This window comes from Rousettus aegyptiacus, unplaced genomic scaffold (assembly GCF_014176215.1).
Source record: "Rousettus aegyptiacus isolate mRouAeg1 unplaced genomic scaffold, mRouAeg1.p scaffold_m13_p_4, whole genome shotgun sequence".
NCBI classification, from domain to species: Eukaryota; Metazoa; Chordata; class Mammalia; order Chiroptera; family Pteropodidae; genus Rousettus; species Rousettus aegyptiacus.
The window spans coordinates 47,757,159-47,779,920 of record NW_023416307.1 but is presented as its reverse complement, the minus strand read 5'-3'; the positions used below and the strand labels follow the sequence as shown (position 1 = coordinate 47,779,920).

General features: G+C 35.1%; 1 protein-coding gene across 2 annotated transcripts in view; it reads left to right on the top strand.

The window, feature by feature from the left end:
* The window catches only part of ATP13A4 (ATPase 13A4), a 115,222-nt gene that overhangs the window by 48,336 nt on the left and 44,124 nt on the right, over positions 1-22,762 (top strand). For both annotated transcript variants that reach the window (XM_016136346.2, XM_016136347.2), the window contains 9 exons: positions 985-1,054; positions 2,578-2,712; positions 5,596-5,665; positions 12,713-12,847; positions 13,509-13,679; positions 14,542-14,699; positions 15,307-15,495; positions 18,002-18,063; positions 21,657-21,807. In XM_016136346.2, the coding sequence (XP_015991832.2) occupies positions 985-1,054; positions 2,578-2,712; positions 5,596-5,665; positions 12,713-12,847; positions 13,509-13,679; positions 14,542-14,699; positions 15,307-15,495; positions 18,002-18,063; positions 21,657-21,807 (1,141 nt within the window). The remainder of the gene's footprint in view (positions 1-984; positions 1,055-2,577; positions 2,713-5,595; positions 5,666-12,712; positions 12,848-13,508; positions 13,680-14,541; positions 14,700-15,306; positions 15,496-18,001; positions 18,064-21,656; positions 21,808-22,762) is intronic.

The window sequence follows — 22,762 nt, the reverse complement described above, 5'->3', positions numbered from 1 at the left end:
TCTTCAGAGCAACCTTCTGGGGGAGGTAGAACAGGCACTCTCTTCTTCTCAATATAACATCCTAAGAAATCTGAGGTTCAGAGAGGTTTAATGGCCTGGACAAGGCCACACAGATGGGAAATGATAGAGAAAGAACTGAGTCTCACATTCCAGACTGTAAGTTCAGTGCTCTTTCTACTCTATACAAGGCTCTTCAAGGTTGTTATAATATAAGTTTGAGCCGGTTTTGATTGTAATCAGGAAGTATATATTATACTAGTATAACATAGTTAAATGATAATTATGGAACAGCAGAAGAATATCATGCAAGACCTGTAGCTCCAAAATACCAAATCAGTTATTGATTAAAGTTTGGCCAAGCTATTGGATTTAAAATATCTAGAAGGCACAGAGAGAGGAGTTAGTGTTCTCAACAGCAAAATAACTCATAAAGGGTCACTGCTGTGCATTATCAAACAACAACAACAACAACAACAAGAGCAACAACACCTCTTGGTTTTCAATTAAAGGGCTTTATGTAGTACAGAGCTATTTTTAAAAACCCAACACCTTTCACTCACATTGAAACACATTTTGCAACTTTCTGGAACAGAATGGAGTAGGAAGGTGAGTACAGTATTCATTATCAGTAGAATTATTCCCTCCTTTTGACTTCTCCTTCCCACTTCTATGGAACCCAAAGTAGGGGAGAATCAGAATTGAGAGAATGTCAATCTTGAAACACTTGAATGAGACAATTGCTAATAATAAATACTCAAGTTATCAGGATGGGAATATTTAGATTTCAGAAAGAGTTCAGTAGATGTAATATAATAAAGCTCCCCAGTTATTTTGAGAAGGATGGAGGTGTTACATGGCAAGAGAGGTTTGTGCTGATCTCATAAGTAAGAAAATGAATATGAAGTAGAGCTTTTTTTGAATGAGTAAGAAATGAGTTTCATTTTTGTGTTCAGTAATTGAGTGATCTGTGATCTCTCCCTGCAGGAGGTTAATATGTGGACCTAATACTATTGATGTTGAAATCACGCCAATTTGGAAACTGCTCATCAAGGAGGTAATCGGTACTTTCTTTTGGTGCTGGATAGAAAATAGAGAAGCTTGGTTCTAGTCAAATGGTCAAGAATGCTACTGTTAATAAGTACTTGTAATTTGAGATAGTTTTAAAAGAATGTCAAGCATATTGTCTTCACATATCTTCACTCTTTTTCTTGAAGGAAGTCTTTTGTACACATTGCCTGACATGGTATAGGATAAGAGGATAAGATGCTCATGTGCCCATGTACCCTCTAATGACTAGATGAACTCAAATTCTCTTTCTTTTTTAATCCTTTGTCTCTTAGTCTGCCTCAACTTCATTAAACTAAAATAATAATAAAAATTTGAATCCATATTCTTTTCTTATGGGAAATATATACAATTTCTCAGTATCCAAAATTCTAGGAAGAAAATCACGTGTTCAGACTTATTAGATCAGTTAGTTCTACTGATCTCAGTGTGTATGTGAGAGGGAAAGAAGGATTTGACCAACATTTACTAAGTTGAATTTTTCCCCATTGGCTCTATCATTGAGCTTATTATCCATTTTACAATGATTGCTATGAAACTATGACCATATGTCTGTACGCTGGGTCTTTTCTTACACTCTACCTCCACTCCTCCTTGCCTTAAATAAAAGTTTATAAACTCAAGGTACTGTCTCAATATTTTTAACAAGCTTTCATTCATGAAAGAAAGCAAAAGAAACTGATAGGAAAAGTTCCCGTGTGCTTCTTTCCTAACCAGAGGCAAAGATAACTGTTTCTGTTTTAGGCAGATGGAAATTGATGAGAGGGAATTTAAGTAAGGGCACAAAATGTTTTCAACTAAAGCAGGATTACAATGGTCAGAGAACCTCTACTCTCTCCCACAGTGTTCTACATGCTCAGTTACAGCTTACCACTTTCAGCTTGGCTCTTTACTTATGAGAAAATGTAGCCTTCAACTCATCTACTATTCTAAAAAGTACTTTAATGGCTTCAAATATGGCAGATGTATCATAGACAACCATAGAGCAGAAAGCATTTAGCTTTGAAAACTTGAACTAATACTTCAGGCTCCCAAAAGTCCGTACATTAGAAATGTTAGACATGTAAATATGTATTCTTTACACAACTGTTGTGATGGTCAACATGAGGATACATGAGATATTCCTTTTTAAATTATAAGGTGTAGTAGTGATTTAAATTAGGTGCTCTGGGGCTAGATTGCTCAAGTTTAAGTCCTGGTCTGTAAGTCACAGCTGTGTGATCCTGGGGAAGTTTCTCAAGATTCTCTAAGGTTCAGTTTCTTTATCTTTAAAATGGAGATAAGTAATGAAATGTGGTTAATAAAGTAATTATTGGAATAAAATGAGCAAATTTAGGTGAAGTTGTTTACTGTAGTGCAGTGTCTGGTACAAGGTAATTGCCGAATAAATAAGAATATTGTGTGGGATGGTTCGTGTCATAGAGATGATTATGAAAACAAATAAGTCAATGAATAGCTATGTGTAAAGCCTAAATATCACCATCGGCTTCCTGTTTTTATGTTTACCAACAGGTTTTAAATCCATTTTACATATTTCAACTCTTCAGTGTCTGTTTGTGGTTTAGCGAAGACTACAAGGAATATGCTTTTGCCATCATACTCATGTCTTTCATTTCCATAGCTTTGACAGTATATGATCTCAGAGAGGTAAGTTTTCCCATCAATTCTATGGTCTCAGAAGAGAGTAGTAGGAACTTTATTGAAATTTTGTTAGAAGAATCAGGAAATAGCCATTGTCCACTCCATAATAAATGAGACCAAGTTTGTAAATATCTAGCACAATAATTGATGCTCAACTGTTAGTCTTTTTCCTTCTCACATCCCAGTTCTTAACTTTTGAAGTTACTTTTTCCCCTCTCTTTATCTTAACTCACACTGATTAGCCAGAAAAATATGCACATATTTATGAATTGTGATTAAGTGAAAAAAATATATCCAGAGAATATTGTTGGATTTTAAAGATGGTGAAAGAGGAGTGGAAGGTGAAGGAGTCTGTGTATAATATTAACTCCTTTGCCCTTTATGTTTGATTAGCACTTATTTGTAAAATCCAACTCTTGGCTTTCTGTATACCTGCACAGGGTTCTAGGTGCTCTTGGGGGGAAATCACATAAAACAGATTGGTTGATTTTACTAGAAACCATGAATGCCAGCCTCATCTGAGCAAACTTTCTATGTGTCTCTGGCCAACATACTTTCCTGTTCTTTGAAATTAAGGTTTACAAACACATCTCTCTTTAAGTTTCTGAGATGGCCAACGGTCCATGTTCCGCTTTTCCTCTAATTCAGCAGATAATCTCACCACTTGTTTCACAAAGATAGAAGCCATGAGACAGAAATTTGTGCAACTCGCCACTTTCTGACTGCCAAATGACCCAAGATTTCATCTCCCTCCTTCCCTGACATTTCATTACAGAGAAGGAAGTGTCCTTGGCCTGTCTTGGGAGCATACTCTCTTGCCTTCTTAGAGTGTTTATTCAGTTAATGGATGACCCCTTCTTGCTCCCTCTCCACAAGAAGCTTCTCATCAGCATTTAAATATACTTAAGCTTCTCTCAACTTAAAAAAAAAACAAACGAATGAAACAATCCCTTCTCTTGACCATGCTTCTACCTTTAGCTGCTACTTTACCTTTCTTCTCTTTTTTACAGTAAAACTTCAGTTTTTTATTCACATTGTCATCATTTACTCATCTCCCTCTCACTTCTCACCTATACTGATCTGGATTCTTCTCTTATGACTCCATGTTAACAGTTCTTTTAAAGGTCATCACTATGCTCTTAAGGCCTATAGATAGCTTAAAATTATTTTTTAAATTAACTAGTTATTTTTCTTAATAAAAGAGCAATATATGGACAAAATAAAAGAATCTCAAACAGAACAAAACAGTATAAGTGAAAAGTAAATACTCCTCCTACTTTAGTGCTCCCAGTGTCCAGATTGTCTTTCAAGAGCCATCTACTGGGGCTAGATGTTCTATGTACTTTCAGAAATATTAAACACATATATGTTAATTTATGTTACACAAATGGAAGTACACTATGTACAGTGTTTACATTTGTACTTTCACCTAATATGTCTTGAATTTCTTTCCATAGCTGCATAAATATTTTTTCTCTAGGTGTACCAAAATTTTTAAACCAGGCTTATATTTATAATATTAAGTCGTTTTTAGTCTTTTCTACTATTAAAATCATGCTGCATTGATGATTCTTTTACATCTATCTTTTCACACATCCATATATATGTGTGTTTATAAATATATATAAATTACTAGTGTATCCAAATGTCTCATATATTTCATGTATTAGGATAATTAATACTATGAGGAAATAGCAAGAACCATCAAACTTCTTATAAAGTTATAGATTAAGAACTCTCATGTAAGATATCCCAGAACTGAAATAATGCTTATTTTTTGAAGCTAGTTAGGTATAAACACATACCTTTTATTTTAGTATTTATTTATAAAGTATATTTTAAAAGTCCTTAAAAATTTCTTGAAACGTGCTATAAAAATTGGATAGATGTAGTGGCATTGTGTTTTGAGAGAATTTTTCTTCTAGTTTGCTGTTGTTTCCAATTTTTTTAAAACAATGAAAATCATATTACTTTTACTATTAGAGAAAGTATATAGCAATATCTTTGGCAATCTTTATTTGATAGCTATAAATCATTTATCTGCAATCATAATAAATTTAGCAGGTGTGATGTGCTGTATTTACCCTAGGTAGAGTGCTTTCTTTCTATAACTTATTTTTTTCCTTTCCCCTATTACTTATTTGCTCAATTTATTAATTATTTTTTTATTTTTAATTACAGTTCACTTTCAATATTTTTTATATAGGTTTCAGATGTACAACTTAGTGGTTATACATGTATGTAATTTGTTATAAAGTACTGCCTTCCCATTAGTCTGGTAGCCATCTGACACTATACGTAGTTATTACAATATTTCTGACTATATTCTTTATGCTGTATTTTACATCTCCTTAACTATTTTTCATAACAAAAACAATTTATACTTTTAAATCTCTTCACCTTTCTTATCCATCCCCTAACCTTCTTCCCATCTGTCAATCATCAGTTTGTCCTCCGTATCTATCAGTCTGTTTCTGTTTTGTTTATTCATTTATTTTGTTATTTAGCTTGCACATATATTTAAGATTATATGGTATTTGCCTTTCTCTGTATAAATAAATATCTTGAATGATCAAAGTTCTTGATGATATCTATCTACTTAAAGAACTAAACACAAATTTATGGTTATCAAAAACTCTTGAGTGGAAGAGCGTGCTGGGAAATTCCTTTCTCCTGAAAAACATATACATCTTATTGCTGGGTGAACAGCACAAATTAGATGCTTTTACAATTGAGCAAGATGCTGCTCGGTCTTGTTTTTAGCAAGTACATTCAGTTAGCAATAAGACAGTGCTCCATCTTTAAAGAAGGCTAGCAATTGACTGAGTAATGTCTGGTACCTATCCTCAAGTAGATAAGACTTTTCTATGTTCCCTTCTTCTTTTTCAGCAATCTGTAAAACTCCACCATCTAGTTGAGTCACATAATAACATTACAGTCTCTGTATGTGAGAGAAAAGGTAAGTCTCATTATTTTAGACTTATGTATTGTCCATATGGAATCAGAAAAGGATTTAAAATTGTATTTCTAATTGTTCCTAATCGTACTCTCATCTTCATTTGCATCCTTCCCTGTGGATTTACTTAGAGATGAGAAATGTGAGATCTTTTCACCTTAAAAAAAACTTTATTGAGGTAAAATTGTCATAGAATAAACAAAATGTATTTAAAGTATGCAATTTGATAGTTTTGACATATGTACACACCTGTGAAATTATCTCTGAGATAAAGATAATGAAAATTACCCTCAATAGTTGCTTTGTGCCTGTTTGCAATCTTCTCTCTTAATTTTTCCTACTCATCCCCATCCTCAGGTAACACGTGTGTATGTTTAGAATTTTGTATAAATGGTATTGCACAGTGTGTGTGTGTTTTTTTTGTCTTTTATAATATGTCGAAGTTTATAAACTTTTGAAATCTATCCACTTTGAATGGATTTGTCCGTCCATTCACCTGTTGATGAAAACTTGGGTCATTTTCAGTTTTTGACTATTATAAATAACACCACTGTGGGATTCCCGTCTTTGTATGGACATCACTTTCATTTCTTATGGGAAAATACCTAACTGTGGGATGGCTGGATCATGTGATAGAAAAATGTTTAACTCTTAAAGAATGGCCAACTATTTCCATTTTACGTTCACACCAGCAGTGTATGAAAGCTCCAGTGGCTCCACATTTTTGTCAACATTCAACATGTCCATCTTTTTAACTTTAGCCATTTTAACAGATGTATGGTTATAACTCATTGTTGGTTTAATTTGCACTTTTCTAATGAGTAATGGCATTGAACATATTTTCAAGTGCTTATTTGTTATTTCTATATCTTCTCTGGTGTAGTGTCTGTTCAAATCTCTTCCTTATTAGATTATTATTAAATTTTTAGAGTTCTTTCTATATCCTAGATACAAGTCCTTTATCAGATATAATTTGCAAATATTTTCTCTCAGTCTATAACATCTTTTCATTCTCCTTACAATATCTTTCAAAGGGCAGATGTTTTTACCTTTGTTACAGGCCAGCTTATCAATTTTTTCTTTGTAGATCATGCTTTTTGTATCATATCTAAGACATCTTTGTCTAATCCAAAGCTATCAAGATTTCCTACATTATCTTCTAGAAGTTTTAGGTGTGTGCATTTTTTTTGAAACAGATCTTCCAAATGTTTTAATTCCATTTGTTGAAAAAAAAAATATTCTTTTTCCACTGAATTGCCTTTGCAGCTTTGTCAAAAATCAGTTATCTATATGTGGGTGGATCCATTTCTGGCCTCTCCATTCTATTCTACTGATCTATTTGCCTGTGTTTATACCAATGCCACACAATGTAGTTTTATAACTAGTCTTGAAATAAAATAATGTTAGTCCTCCAGCTTTGTTCTTCTTTTTCAGTGTTGTTTTGGCAATTTGGGGCCCTGTGCATTTCCATATGACTTTTAGAATCAACTTGTCAATTTCTACCAAAAAGCATGCTGAGATTTTGATTGGAATTTTGTAGAAAATTGGCATTAACAAATTTGGGTCTCGTGACCCATACATATATAATATATTTCTTCATGTATTTAGGTCTTCATTGATTTCTTTTAGTAATGTTTTGCAGGTTTCAATGTATGAGTCTTTTACATTCTTTCTCCAATTACTCCTAAATATTTCATAGTTCGATGCTATTGTAAATGATATTTTTGAATGTAACTGTCCAATTGTTTATTTGCTAATAGTTCCCTCATATGCATGTGCTGATTATTAGGCTGTTCAGTACTAAAGGGGGGAGGGGGCTCTACTGATCTTTGTGGCTCTACTTCTGGGCAGTTGTCTTCTCTCCAGTACTCTGTTCTGTGAACTCAAGCCACCTTAATCTCCACAGACTCTTTCATCTCTGGGAACTCAGGGAGTCCTCTGGACTTTATTGGGGTTCCCCCGCCCTCCATACTGGCCTGAAAAATCTCTAAAGGCAGTAAGCTGAGCAACTGTAGGACACTTTCATTTATTCCCCATTTTTTTTTGTTGCTTATATTCAGTGTCTAAAACCCATTGTTTCCTATATTTTGTATGGCTTTTGGTTGTTTCAGATGGAAAGATAAATCTGATCCTTTTTGTTACATCTTAGCTGAAAGTGAATTTTCAGTTTTTATAAATGTTCTAGTCATCTTTTTGTCTTAACTTTTTATGATGAAACATTTCAAACATATACAATAATGGAGAGAATACAATAATTAAATCCCATGTAACTATCACCCAGATTTAATGATTATCAACTCATCGAATCTTTTTTTGCACTTGTTATACTTCCTCCCTTACTTTGGATTATTTTGGAAGTATTCCAGATGCCATAGCATTATATTAAAATACATTTCAGTATATATCTAAAAAATAAAGACTCCTTTTTATTTCCTTTTTCGCATTCAAAAATTAAAAAAACCTCATAATTTAAAAAATCATCAACTATCCAGGCAGTGTTAAAAATTTATCAACTAAATCACTAGTGTGTGTATGTGAGTGTGTATATGTGAGTGCGTATATGTATGTATGTACATATATACTTATGATACATATGGTATATAATATACAAATTTTCAAATCAGGATCCAAATAAACTCCAAATACTGCAATTGGTTGCTGTCTCAAGTTTATTTTATTATACCATTCAAGTTTTTTTAAATTGACACATCTCCTCCCCTGTATCTTATTTTTTCCTTGCAAATTTTTGTTGAAGAAAGTAAATGGTTCATCCTGTGGTTTCCATAGTTCAGATGATAATAATTGTATACTCAAGGAGTTGTTTAACGTAATTTCTATTCCTTTCAGTTTTCAAAAATCGGTAGTTAGATCTGAGACTTAAATTTTGGCAAGAATACTTGTTAGTTGGTATTGTGTATTTCTAATGAGAGGTACATAATATCCGATTGTCTTTTTTTGTATGTGATATTAGCAGACATAAATGCTCATGACCTAAATTTATTATTTCATTAGAAATTTCGAATTTCTACTTCTATCATACCATCTTCAGATATGAAGTGGAATATTTCTGTAAATAGAAATACCCCTTCTCAACTATTTCATTATCTTGAGATTCAGTTTGTTTAAGAAAGAATAAAAGAATCAAATTATTTCCTTTGAAGTACCAGCTTTTGAAATAATGGATTGATCCTCTAGCATTTTCCAAAATATTTTTTAAATGTAATTATGGATGTATAATGTTAAACATGGTTGGTACATTTCTATTCATTGCAATTTTTATTCTTATTCTTGCTCATGTTGTCCCATCTTCAGCCTTTCAGAGCCTCTTCGGGTTGGCTTCTGGGCTCTTTTGACATGACCCCAACAGTCTTTGAATGTTTTAATGCTTTCTGGTATGGCAAGGTATCCAAACTCATCTTGGACAGTTCCTTCTCCAAACTGAGGCAAATACCTTTTTTTCCAAAGAGCTCTTTGATACAGTACTTAGAGCCATCAATCATAAAATGGAGTGCTCACGTCTGTGGTGTTACTAATTGATTCTAGGCCTTTTCAGAAGATACGCCTGGGAAATAACATTTTTAAAATAAAGTACTTGACAAGGTTATACTGACATTTCCAATTCAAGCTTAAAACTATGAGCTTTTTACTTAACTTTGTTGATTGTACTTCTATCTCTCCTTTATCCCTACCAAAAGTCCCAGTTCTCAATGACAGCAATAAATTACTGATTTGTTTTATCCTGTTATACATGATAATTTCAGAATAACGAACCAACACACCCAGCAACAATATGATTCCTAACAACAATTTAAAATTTTTTTCATAGTTCTTTTCCTGTTTATGATGTACCATTAGGAATATATAGTCAAACTATACTTAAGGAAAAAAACATGTTTTAAGATCACCCAGAGTAGTTCTGTGTATGGTTACCAACAACAGGATCTCATTCATTTTACTTTAGACTTTAATGTTAGCTTTGAAATATATTTTTGTATTGGTTTATGTAAATATTATATAAAATATGTACCTGGTTTGAATATTGAATTTGTAAGACAGAGACGTTCAGGTAATTCTAATTTCTCTCCCTCTTCTCTCTACCTTGTGTACTCATTCTCTCTATAGTTATTTTTCTTTGTTTGTGATTTATTCTTACATTTAAAAAATAAAAATTATATATAATATTCATAGCTATGTTGTATATTTGCATAATAGAGTATACATTAATATTCTTTTTTTTAAGATAACAGGAGTATAAGTACACACTTAACTAATATTTTTTGGTGTGTATGCTTCATATACTCTACATATAAGGGTCATTTCATAGCAGGATATATAGATATTCTTTATTTATTATTTCAGCCATATAGTACTATCTTGCATGAAAGGAGCATTATATAGTCAATCAGTTTTCTATTGAAGGATTTAAAAAATATTTTTAAAAATGGTGCTATAATTTTAAAAAAAAACTTGTTCACATGTCTTTTCACATTTTTGCTAGTCTATCTTTGGTATAGATTTTGAAAAGTAAAATTGCTGAGTTAAAGAATAAATGCATTTGCACTTTTGAAATGTAGATATTTCTAAATTTCTTTCCTTTGACACTGTACTTGTTTGCATTTGCACCAGAAATGTGTGAAAGTATCTGTTTCCTCATGGCCTTGTCAACAGGATATGCTGACAAACCTTCATATTTTTCTATTCAGATAAGTGAGCAAGTTATCTCATGTATATTTGTCTTTTCTTCCTTTTTTTGTTTTAAGAAGATAATTTAAAACTTACGCAGTTGTTACACAAATAGGTCAAATAACTTTTTTTCCTGAGCCATTGAGAATAAGTTGCTGATATGTGGCTCCATAATCCCCATATACTTTAGTGGACATCTCTTAAAGACAAGGGTATTCTATATAAATGACAGTGCAAACATTAATATCAAGAAGTAGATACTGATATATTAATACCAACTAATGCTCCGACCCATTCATATTTTACCGATTGTCTTAAACATGTTTTTTATAGGCAAGTACCTGGGATCATACCATTCTGTTATTTGCCATGTCTCTTTGATCTTCGATCTTTTGCTGGCTTGCATGACCTCACCTCTTTTGACTCTAATTATTTTATAGAGTGTTTCTCAATTCGAATTCGTGTAATGTTCCCTCATAGTTAAATTCAGGTTATGCATTTTTGGCTCAAATACCACACAAATGTGTCTGTGTTCTCACTGCCTCCTCTCTAGTGGTACATAATTTAAATTTGTCCTATTACTGGTGATGTCAACTTGAATTACTTAATTAAATGGTGCCTGCCAGGTTTCTCCATTGTAAATTTACTTTTTCTCTTGTAATTAGTAGTTATTTTGTTAAGAGATACTTTGAGACTATATAAATAAATCATCCTCATTAAAAGTTCACCCACTGGTTTTAGTATCCACTATTTCTTGGCTAGATTAATTTCTGTTTTGATAGTTGCCAAATGGTGATTTTCTAATTTTATCTTTTCTTCTACATTAATGAATCACTATTTTACCATAAAGACAAGCTATCTTTTCTCCTCATATATTTATTCATTTACTTATATCATGGACTCATGAATTCTTATTTTATTTGATGAGTTATAGTTCATTATTATCATTATTTACTATGATGTTCAATTTGTTATAGATTTATGCAGCAAGAGACTTTTAAGCTGGTTTTGATATCTTCTTGATTTTTTCCCATCATTCTTTGGACACTTCCTTAATGGCACAGCTGAATATTCTAGCTTATATTGTACTTTATTTGGCCCAGCCATTTAACCACTATTTCTTTAGGAACTCTGATTCTTTTCTGGGGGGAAATGAAATATAGAAATCAAAATTTGAACACTGGATATGCACATTTTTGTTGGGGTTACTCTGTTCCCAGGCTTTCTCAAAGAAGAGAATTAGAGAATATATGTATAAAAAAACAGACAAACAAACATATACACACATGCACATATGTGTGCGTATATATATATGTATACACACACACATTCTTTTATACATATATACATTCTTTTATATATATATATATACACATATATTTACGTCTATATTATTTGTCTATCTGTTTATTGAAAACTATCAGTTTACATGTTGTCTCTAATTCTAATCCAATACCAATGAGTGCATTCTAGTTTTATTTTTATCTATACCTGTAACTTCCTTTCTTCAATAAGAAATCTGACTCTCACTAGCCTCATTATACCTACTTATTGTATCAGTCTTGCCTGGATGTAACCCATCATTCATCACTGCTCATGCCCCCCTCTTACCCTGACCCCACTCCCATATAGGCACCTTTCACCTTTTTATCCTGCTCGGACTCCAACATTCTAAACCAGGCCACTGCCACCATGGGTGCCCTTCTCTCCTTCCTTGGGCTCTGAAACCCTGCACCCAGCCCGGTTCTACATCTGTCCATCCTTCTTAGGCTCTGATATACACAGCAGGCTACCACCCTCATTCCTACCTCACCCAGGCTCCTGCATAAGTGACTATCTTGCTTAACTCCTTATAGCTTTCAGACTGAATAAGGAAGGTAAGAAGTAAAAGAAGGCAAGAAAGCAGGAAAGAAAGAAGGAAGAAATTTTTATTTTTCTTATCACGAATAAGAATGAACATCTTTTTAGGTGTTTAACATGCCACTTGCAAGTTGTGTACGCATGTGTGGGTGTGGGTATGTGAACTATCTATTAACATCTAGCAATCTTTTTATAAGGTCATTTGCTAAACATCTCTTTTTTATTAACTATATATTAGGAATATTAATCTCTTGTTTATAATGTAAGTTTTAAACATGTTTTCTAATCTTAGCATTAGTTTTTCCTTTGGTTATTTATTTTTTGTCACACAGTTTTTTTTATTATTTTTTTTGTAATTGAATTTATTACTTTTTTTCCTCATTGTTTCTGGATTTTGAATCAATGCTGTGCACTGTTTGCTTTTTCATTGATTTTCAATTTAGGTGGCTATTGGACTGTGTTTTATGGGGAAAAAACTGACTCAACCTTGTTTTCTAACACTTTCAGCTGGAGTCCAAGAGCTGGAATCACGTTTCCTGGTCCCTGGAGATTTATTAATTTTAACGGGGAACAAAGTGCAAATGCCATGTGATGCCATTCTGATTGATGGCAGCTGTGTGGTAGATGAAGGCATGCTGACAGGTGCGGTTCTATCTCACAGTTTTGTGGCTTTTTACTATCTTATTTCTCAAATTTAGCACCTCCGTTCTACTCCCAGTGCCAGATGCCATAGTTCAGACTTCATCTTCTCCAACAGGGACTCTTGTGATCAGTTTCCAATGGGATGTCGAGCTTCCGACTTCACCAGAGTATACTCTTTTATACATAAATATGATATACTCTCCTGAATAAAACAGTTAAACGTTCTCCCATCCCCCTTGTGCCACTTGCACCCATAGAAAATATTTAAACGCTAAAACATGTGCACTTAGGGCCCTCCATGGTTTGGCTCCAGCATAGCTCCCATGGCCTTTTATTTCCAACAGGCCACATTCTAGACAGCACAACTTGCTATTCCCCACGTGGTTGTTTTCAGCCTATTTTAGCATGTTTGACTTTATAGCACTCACAGTATTGGTAATATAGTGTTACACTTTTTTGTTTACATGTCTATGTACGTCTCTGGACTATGGACCTCTTCAAAACGAGAACTACGTTTCTCATTGTATCCCCAATACCTAGGATTGTTCCTGACACGTGGCAGGCTAACAGCAAATGCCTACCATATGATGAGTGAGCGTACCCATGATTTAAATGAATGAAGTCATCCCACCTCAAAAAATGAGATATTTGTTTTCTGTAGGAGAAAGTATTCCAGTCACTAAAACTCCATTACCCAAGATGAATAGCTCTGTGCCCTGGAAAACACAGAGTGAAGCAGATTACAAACGGCACGTCCTCTTCTGTGGAACGGAGGTTATCCAGACCAAGGGCTCTTGCTCCGGGACTGCGAGAGCAGTGGTACTGCAGACTGGTTAGTTAGCATCTCTTCCTTCGTTTTGTTATTTCAATGAAATGCTTTTGTTCATTTTGTCTAGTGTCTTAAAGTTAGGTAATTTAAGGTAAGGAGCAGTCTTAAGATAACAAATCAAATTTATTAACTCTGTATACTTTAAATGTGTATTGGATTATGGCATACATTTTTTAAAAATAATAATATTGATGACAGTAATACTATTTATGTGTTCTGTCACTTATAAACTATTTGCACGTATCATACCAGCAGAATAAAAGATGGCTACTGTCCTTCCCTTGTACATTAATAGACTAGGGCCCACACAATTTGAGTGAACTTTAGCAAATCATACAGCCAGTAACTGAAAGAACCGGATTTAAAATTCAGGTCTTTTAATCCCAAAACCCAAGTTCTTTCTAGGCAAAAATAGAAACCGAAAACTCCATACTGAAAAGTATTAGAAACTGAGCCCATAAGCATTTACTGGGCCATTTAGTTTAAATTCAAGTGACTTCTGTGTGTGTGCATGTCTGTGTCTGTGTGTGTCTGTATGTGTGTACACACTCATGACATTTCCTTAAAATGAAGCAGGATTTGGAAAAGTTGTGCTCTGCCTCCAGTAGAGTGCTTTTCTATCTCTGGGATGCACTGGAATTAAAAGTAGAGGGAAGGAAAACCAAAGAGTAATGGGCTCTGAAATAGCTAAGATATTTCCATTCTAACACTTAGATATTTTCCCAATTATCCTTTAATTGTATTTGGCTTTAAATACCATTTTAATATCTCTAGAGAAAACAAAGGTAATGTTGAGGTTTAGAAGAGCACCAGTGGTGTAGGGTTTGTCATCTTGAAAGGATGGGGTGTGTGTTTGCTGCTTCAGGAATCAACACTGCAAAGGGGGACCTCGTGAGATCCATTCTCTATCCCAAGCCGATGAATTTTAAGCTCTACAGGGATGCCATTAGGTTCCTCCTGTGCCTCGTAGGGACAGCCACCATTGGGATGATCTATACTTTGTGTGTCTACATGCTCAGTGGGGTAAGCTGTTTTTGTTCCTTTATTTCATGCACACATACACTCATCTATATGTATATATATTTTATACTCTGTGTTGATCTTAATCTTGAGTGTAGTTTACAAAACTAGAAGACAAAGCCAGACCCTGAAACTTGCCTGTATATACCCAGCTTTCCAATATAAGCAACTGATCACCAGTTCCATAATAACAGTTAGATCTAGAGGGATAAAACAGTTTATTTATTGAGATCTCAACATGCCTCTACTCTTACACACTTTTACCTACACTATTTTTTTTTTATTTTCAGTCTGAGATATATCTATAGGTATGCAATAAGAAATTTTAATTAAAATCCTGATACCAAATGCTGGTGAGGGTACATGGCAAACTTGGTACACTGTTCTCTGCTGGTAATGTATGAATTGTTACAATCCTTTTCATTGCACTTTGGCAAAATGTATTGAGAGCTATAAACATGTTTATACCCTTTGACCCATATTTAATCTGCTCATATCATTTCTAAGAACTTGACCTAAAGAACTAAATAAAAAGAAGGAAAAAGTCGTATGCATGATGCTGTTTGTGACTTATTTATTCGTAACAGTGAAAGAGTGATGTATCTTCCAGGAGTCTCCTGAGGAGGTGGTAAAAAAGGCCCTGGATGTCATCACAATTGCAGTTCCTCCTGCTCTACCTGCTGCCCTGACCACAGGCATTATCTATGCCCAGAGGAGGCTGAAGAAGAGAGGCATCTTTTGCATCAGTCCTCAGAGAATCAATGTATGTGGACAATTAAACCTTGTCTGCTTTGACAAGGTATGTGCGTTTCATACTCATTCTCATCCCCATTTTTATCATCATTGTCATCATATACAGGTGCTTTATACTCATGTAAGGCAGAAAACATAGAATATAAATACCTGACTTCGTTTTATATCTAGTTGGCTGTGTGATATATGGGATATGTCTCTTGAGCTCTCAGATTCCAGGGTTTAGAGAAGGGAGAGTAGAGAAGGGTGAATCTTTTAGGGTCCTGCCAGCTCCAATAGTCCCTAAAACACAATTAATTAAAATGCCAAAACCCTTATACAAAGAACAAAATTTCAATCTGTTATTATGGTTACTGCATACCCTTAACGTTAAGAATATTGCCTGGCATAGTCAGGGCTCAATAAGTCTTTATTGAATGAATGAATGAATGAATGAATGAATGAATGAAAAAAGGAAGAGATTTAGGCATGCCCTGCTATGAGACTTGATTACAATAAAGCCTCAATCAAACTATGATATATTTTTTCATCTGCGGTGTATTGCTTAAAATTATCCTTGGTTACATGCTATATACTCCCAACCAGCCTTTTAATCGACCTGCTCCTGAATGTATTTTTTCAGTCTGTAAACATATATATTGGGGTGAAGGTGGGAGCTGTGACAGGATAAGATAGAAATAAAAGGCCGTTTTGTGCCTGGGTCTTAATCTAAAAAGGCGACTGATAGAGCGAGGTGACTGTTAACAGGTGACTGTTAAAAGAAAAATTTAATGCGATTTACAGTCCTTCTACAAAGAAGAGGCACAGCTCACCATGCAGGGCCACAGAGGAATGCCAAGTTTTGATCAGGAAGAAAACCAGGAGAGGGAAATGCTTAGGCCATAGCCTTTATTGAGGTTTCTGCAGGAAAGACAAGACAAGGCAGAGTAAATGGCTGATGATTGTGGATGATTTGAATGATTCTGATGAGCTTCAGGCTATAAGGATGGTTTCTAGTTGTCTTTTTCTGGCCCTGGGATGATCAAGGCAGAGAAGAATATTGTTTCCCCGGAGTATGGCCAGATAGAGAAGGTGTGGTGCCCCCCTGGTCAGTTTGCATATCAGAGGCATGCTTTGGGCTGAGTCCCTTGCTATCTCCAAGAACCGGCTAGCCCTGAAGAGGCAGTGGGTCTCCAGTTGGGAAGGTTTTTTAAAATGTCAAAACATCACAATATAAAGAAAATTTAAAAACATATGTGCAATATAAGGGCATCGCTGGCAGTTAAACAAGGCAAAGGCATAGAGACAAGACAGCAACAAAGTGTGGTTTTGGCCAGAGCAGGACATTAGTAATGGAAGAGGTGTTCGTAGACCTTAAATATCCGGCTAAAAAATTTTTACATACTCTTTAGGCAATGGGAAGCCACCGAAGGATTTTATTTTTATTTTTTATTGTTGCTTTTCAAAAAATTTTTCATTATAGTAAAATATACATAACATAAAATTTATCATTTTGACCATTTTAAGTGATTTAAGTATATTCACATTGTCGTGTAACCATCACCACCATCCAGCTCCAGAACTGTTTTCATCTTCCCAAACATAAAATCCGTATCCATTAAACAGTACATTGAAGAATTTTGATAGCAGAGAATTGATGAGATCAGAGCTGTATTTTGGAATATCAGATTCATCCACCAAGAACAGAAGGCTCACATGGCTCTTGCCAACATTTCAATACTGTATTGTGATCAAACTAGAATCATAAGGAAGGACATTTTATTTATGAGATCATTTCATCCTTGGGCTTGGAAAAAGAAGCAGGGTGAGAGAGATAATTGTGACAAGAATTTGAATGTAAAATAAATAATAATTATAAGTAATTATCATTATTATCAGTTCCTAGTCTATGCCAGATATTAAATTAAGCGCATTATTTGTATTATCTCGTTTCATCTTTACAACAACCTTGTATGATTATAACCATGTTACAGATAAGGGCTCCCAGGATTAGAGGAGTTAAATAATTTGCCTAGGTCACACAGCTGGGTGTTTTTACCAGTCCTAGTTCTTCATCATTATACTGCAGTGAGAAATACCAACAAGCACTTTTTAACCAAATATGTGTCACACACAGAGCAAACCATTTCTTTAGAACAGTAAAGAACTCTACACCCATTACTTATTTCTGATGACATACTTTTAGCTTCTATAAAAACGGAAACTCACCTATTTTATAGTTTTTACAGGTTTACCAAGGATTTTCCCATCCATTTAGTCTGCCCTTAGGTCCTCAAAACAAGCCTCTGAAATATATAAGGGAGATATGGTTTTCTTCCTTTTATCACTGCGAACACTAATGTACAAAGAGATTAAGTGCCGCCATGTCATACAACTGGTATGAGCTCATCAGATCTTCCCCAGGGACTCCAGATACCCGCCTTACTATGTCCTTGCTTGAAGTGCTGATCTCGATAAAATTTTATAACGTATGTTTTCCTATTAAAATGTTATCGATCTTTACAATGGGAAGTGAGATCTTCAGAGCGAACCGAATGCTCCTTTCTATTTAGACAGGCACCTTAACAAGGGATGGCTTGGATCTCTGGGGAGTCGTGCCCTGCGATAAGAATGGGTGAGTACTGTCTACAGAAATGTCCAAACCTGTACAGAATTTTTATGAGTTTCTTTGAGCCCAAACTGAGAACTGACAGAAAGCAAGATATCAAATGCTCCAGAGAATAACAATTTTGCAACTTCTTTTATGCATATAAAATTAAGGAGGGAACATAGGGAAGAGTACGCAGAGGTGGGAGAAAGCAAGGTGGGGATTGGATTATAGAATAGTTAACACGACAATGTGCTCCCTTGAAGGTATTTACATTTATTTAGAAGGAGTGTTAACCTAGTTGCACAAAAACAATGGACAGAGCTTGCTTAAGGCAAATATAAATCTTTTAGTAAAGAAGTTATATGCCTAGGGTGTTGCTTCTCATCATGCCCAGCCCAGTTAGGAATTTATGATCAGATCACTTTATGAGGTTACTTTCTGTAGACCACTCCTTTTTTTTTTTTTTTTTCTTTTTGTCTACAGTACTTTGGACTAGACACAGTTTCTCTTTTTCCAGAACTCTGTGTTTGCTCATGAAAACTAATAATGGAGACATTTTAGCTTTGGCTTAGCAGGGGTTGCTACAGTAGTTTCATTTAATTTCTACTCTTGAATACTTCTGCTAATACTCTGTATTAAAATGTGTGTTTTCGCCACCCCCCGCCCTGTTCCATGCCATTCAGAAACCCAGGAAGTGAAGGGGATGTTTCCACACTGCATTCAAATCCTTGCTAAAATGTAATTCGCAGCCACTATATTAGTTAGAGGCCTGAGGCTGGCTCAGTGTACCCACTTCGGACAACACCAGGACCTGTCCTTCAGGGAGGCAACATTATTCCTGGCACAATCCGAAGTCTTTCAGTACGCTAGAGGAAGGACACTGTTCTCACCTGTGTACACTGACTTTTGGTAAAAGGAACATCTGTGGAACTGGAGCCAGTGTACATTTCCTTGGTATTCTAGTTCTTTGAACTCCACTTTTTGGCTGTTGCAAAGTCCTCAGTTTGGGCAGTTTTCAGCTTCACGGTAGTGAGTATTTGCACATCCCTCTCTTGGCCCTCTTGTGGCCTGGCTGAGTTTACTTCTCTGCCTGCTTTTCCTCTCCACTGCAATCTCCAGCGTGATCAGACCAGAAAACATTGGACATTTTTTTTAATGGAGATATTTTCCTCTCGCACAAACTAAAACACAAAGAATTTCGTTCATAAAAGATGTATTGTAGTTCCTCTGCATTATACAAATGACATACAATTTATTCATAAAATATTTTAATTACAGGTGCTTAATGCATTTTCATTCTAAAACATGATTATAACATATTTAAAAAGAAGTCTATTTCCTGGGTTAAAAAAAATTAATCCTGGTGTTTCAAACCACTTCAGTCTACAAAAGAAGGCTTTTAAAAATTTTAAACTTTCTAAAATTCTCTTCATTTTTCCATTGAATAGAGATTTGGATATATATCTGGTCTCATTAATATTTTTTTCTTTCAACATCTACAAAAAGTATAATATATTCATTCAAATATCTGAACAGCATTTTGAGAACAGTCTTTTTATTATTTCTATTTGTGTCCCTAATGCTGTAGCAACGTACCAGGCACACACACAGTCGATGCACAGTAAATATTTGTTCATCTAAAGTGAACTAAATATGTTTTGTCTTTTGAATGTTCTTCTACTTATTGAACTGACATCAACTTATTCACCAAACTTTCTATTTCTAAAAGTAACTTGTCAAATTTAAGTAGAAGCACTTGATATAATATTTGGGTTATTGATTAATTAGGCCCACCACTCTTCCCTCCTGTTTTTCTTCAAAAAGGTCAAAGTTGTCTTCAAATGATTATAAGAACAATTGGAAAAATTTAAAAAGTTGCTGAATTTAATTCACAATATGAAAGAAAATAGATTCAATGATAAGAAGTCAGCACCTGAATTATCGGCTATTAAATATCTTTTCATAAAAGATGAACTCATCTCTAGTTATTCTTATCTTTTCAAAAAAGGACCAGCCCAATGTGCCAGATACTTCAAGAACCATGGGAACAATACCTGGGCTACCTGAGCTTGATAAATCATAAGCATTCAAATAAAAATACAAGGATAGGGATAACAGAGTTCTGTTTCTTTGCTGTGCAGACCTGAGTCTGGCCCAATCCTCAGGAACTCAGAATTACGTATTTAGAACTACATACAGATGACTGCATGTGCCATCTTAAAAATAAGTACTTTTTCCCTGGTCCGCGTTTGCTTTTAGCTGTGAGCTTAAGCTTCTGTGTTAATTGCACTGCTGATGACCTCTTCCTTTTAGATGTTCACTAAAATACCAGGGACACATTGTGAATCACTAAGATGACTCTATCCTTTGATATATGTAATAAATATGATCAACAGGGTCAATAAAAGCCAGGCTCAAATATGGATGAATTATGAGATAACACTGTGATGTGAATGCTTTCAAGAACAAAAGGCTAGAGCAACCTAAGGCAGGATTTAAATGCAGTGTCCATATCATGAGAAATAAAAGTCTGATCCTAGAGACCACATTTTAAGACAAACTATGATGAAAAAAATACTTTTTAAAGAAAGAGTAGCCAGAAAGATGAGTGGTCTGAAAACTACACATCGAAGGCATAGCTAGAGGTTCGTATGTAATCCCAGAGGATGGGTGGGTAAGAGGAGGTATAGCTGAGCTGGTCCACAAAAGTTGACATGTGGACGAGGGAGAACAAATAGAATCTAACTGGCTCCAAGAAACAGATATTGCCTTGATGCAGGAAGCACCTTCTGCTATCAGAAGTCCTCCTGAGATGTGCTGCTTTGTGAACCATCTCCTATGCTATACATTTAAGAAAGAACTGACAACAAGGTTGCTGAGGACTCTAATGGGCCAGAGGCTAAACTTTATGATTTCAACCCTGAATTAATGAAAGCACTGTGCTTGTGACACTTGAGTAGTATCTCAGTAGATTTTAAGCGAAGCCACTTCTATAAGAAATGATGGTGATGATGGCTGCAATGTTGACACTAGGTGCCAGGATAGAGAAGGGGGTCGCAGTGTCCTTTTGAAAAATATTTTTTTAAGATTTATTTCTTTACCATTATGGTCTTTCAGATTTCCAGCATGAATTCATTCATTTATTCACTCATATTTGTTGACTGTCTAATTTTGACCAAATATTAAATATGTTGAGGAGAGACGTACAGAAGACACAGCCTCGCCCTGAAGGATTGATTGAAGGAGCTGATGTACTCAAATAGCCATAGCACAAGTGAGGCTGTTCTGACTCACAGAGTGGAAATAAAGTGGTCTGGTAGTTGGACTATACTTCTAGTTCCTTCCATACCTCTGGTATTAAATCAGCACCAGAGAAAGCATAAGGAAAAGAGGGAAGAGGGAGCTTGACAAACCTCAGAAATCTTTCTCATACCCGTTGAACTCATGTAGAGATGAAGGCTGAATGAAGCACTATTAATTTGAAGGGGAGGGTGTTGGAGAGTGGGTACGTAAAGTAACAAAGTATATTAAATTACTTTTACAAAGATAGTCACCTCCAGAAGCTCTATTTTTGCATGGAGGAATAGGACTGAAGTCCTTTCCCTTATCTCTTTCAGCTTCCAGGAAGTCCACAGCTTTGCCTCTGGCAAGGCTTTGCCATGGGGCCCACTGTGTGCAGCCATGGCTAGCTGCCACTCTCTGATACTTCTCGATGAGACCATCCAGGGAGACCCTTTGGACCTCAAAATGTTTGAAGCCACCACTTGGGTAAGTCTCTGGTCTGCTGAGAATCTAAGAAGCTTTTTCAATGCCAGAGCAACACAGGTTTTATCACTGCTATTCAAAACTTATAAAAGATGAAGTCTCCGACAGGGAGTACATACAGCAGTGAGAGGCAAACCAGTCCAAGTCTGGTTTCTTCCTCTGTACATTGTATCTCCATTGTAGGGTTATTGTGAGGATTAAATGGAATAAGACACTAAAAATATTCCTGATACTGTGCCTGGCACATGTTACAGGTTTGATAATATGAATATAATTATAATTGTTATATAACTATTTTCCAAATCTTCAGATTGTAATATGAACAATGTCTGGTTTCAAAGTTTTCTAGAACATGAGGATTAGGAAACATCACTATCCTCTGTGCTCAGGATAACTCATTATTACCAGGAGTTTTATTCTCATTGATTTTGTACTGATTTTGTTTCTAAAACTGAAAATAATAAAAAGGAAAACACAAGAGCTTTTGTTGAGACTTTGAAATAGATTTAAGAACAAGTGGTGTCATACAGGAAGAGGAATCTGACTCTCCTGGTTCGGTTTTGGCTCTGTTCTGATTGAACTCTCGACCCTGTAAAGCCATCTCTCTTGTTGAGGCTTGGCTACTAAGACCTTAAAATGAGGGAACCGAAATAGACCAGCACTGTTCACATGAAATGAAACAAAAAAGCTGGAATCTTTTCTTAAAAGGAAACCTTATTGAGAATCACCTTAGAAAAAACAAATAGTTGGAGTTACTCTGGACCGAGAAGATGGGGAATGAAGGTAAAAAGTTTCGGGAACATACAAACCTACCTACGTAGCCACATCCCACCTCCACTGCTTGCAGCTTGGTACAGCTCTGGGCTCCACTGAAGGAGACAGTCTTCAGGGTACCTTTCGACTTTAGCAGGGCACAGTTCTGTAGCCGGCTGATGTGACTTTGCCAAGCCTCCATTTT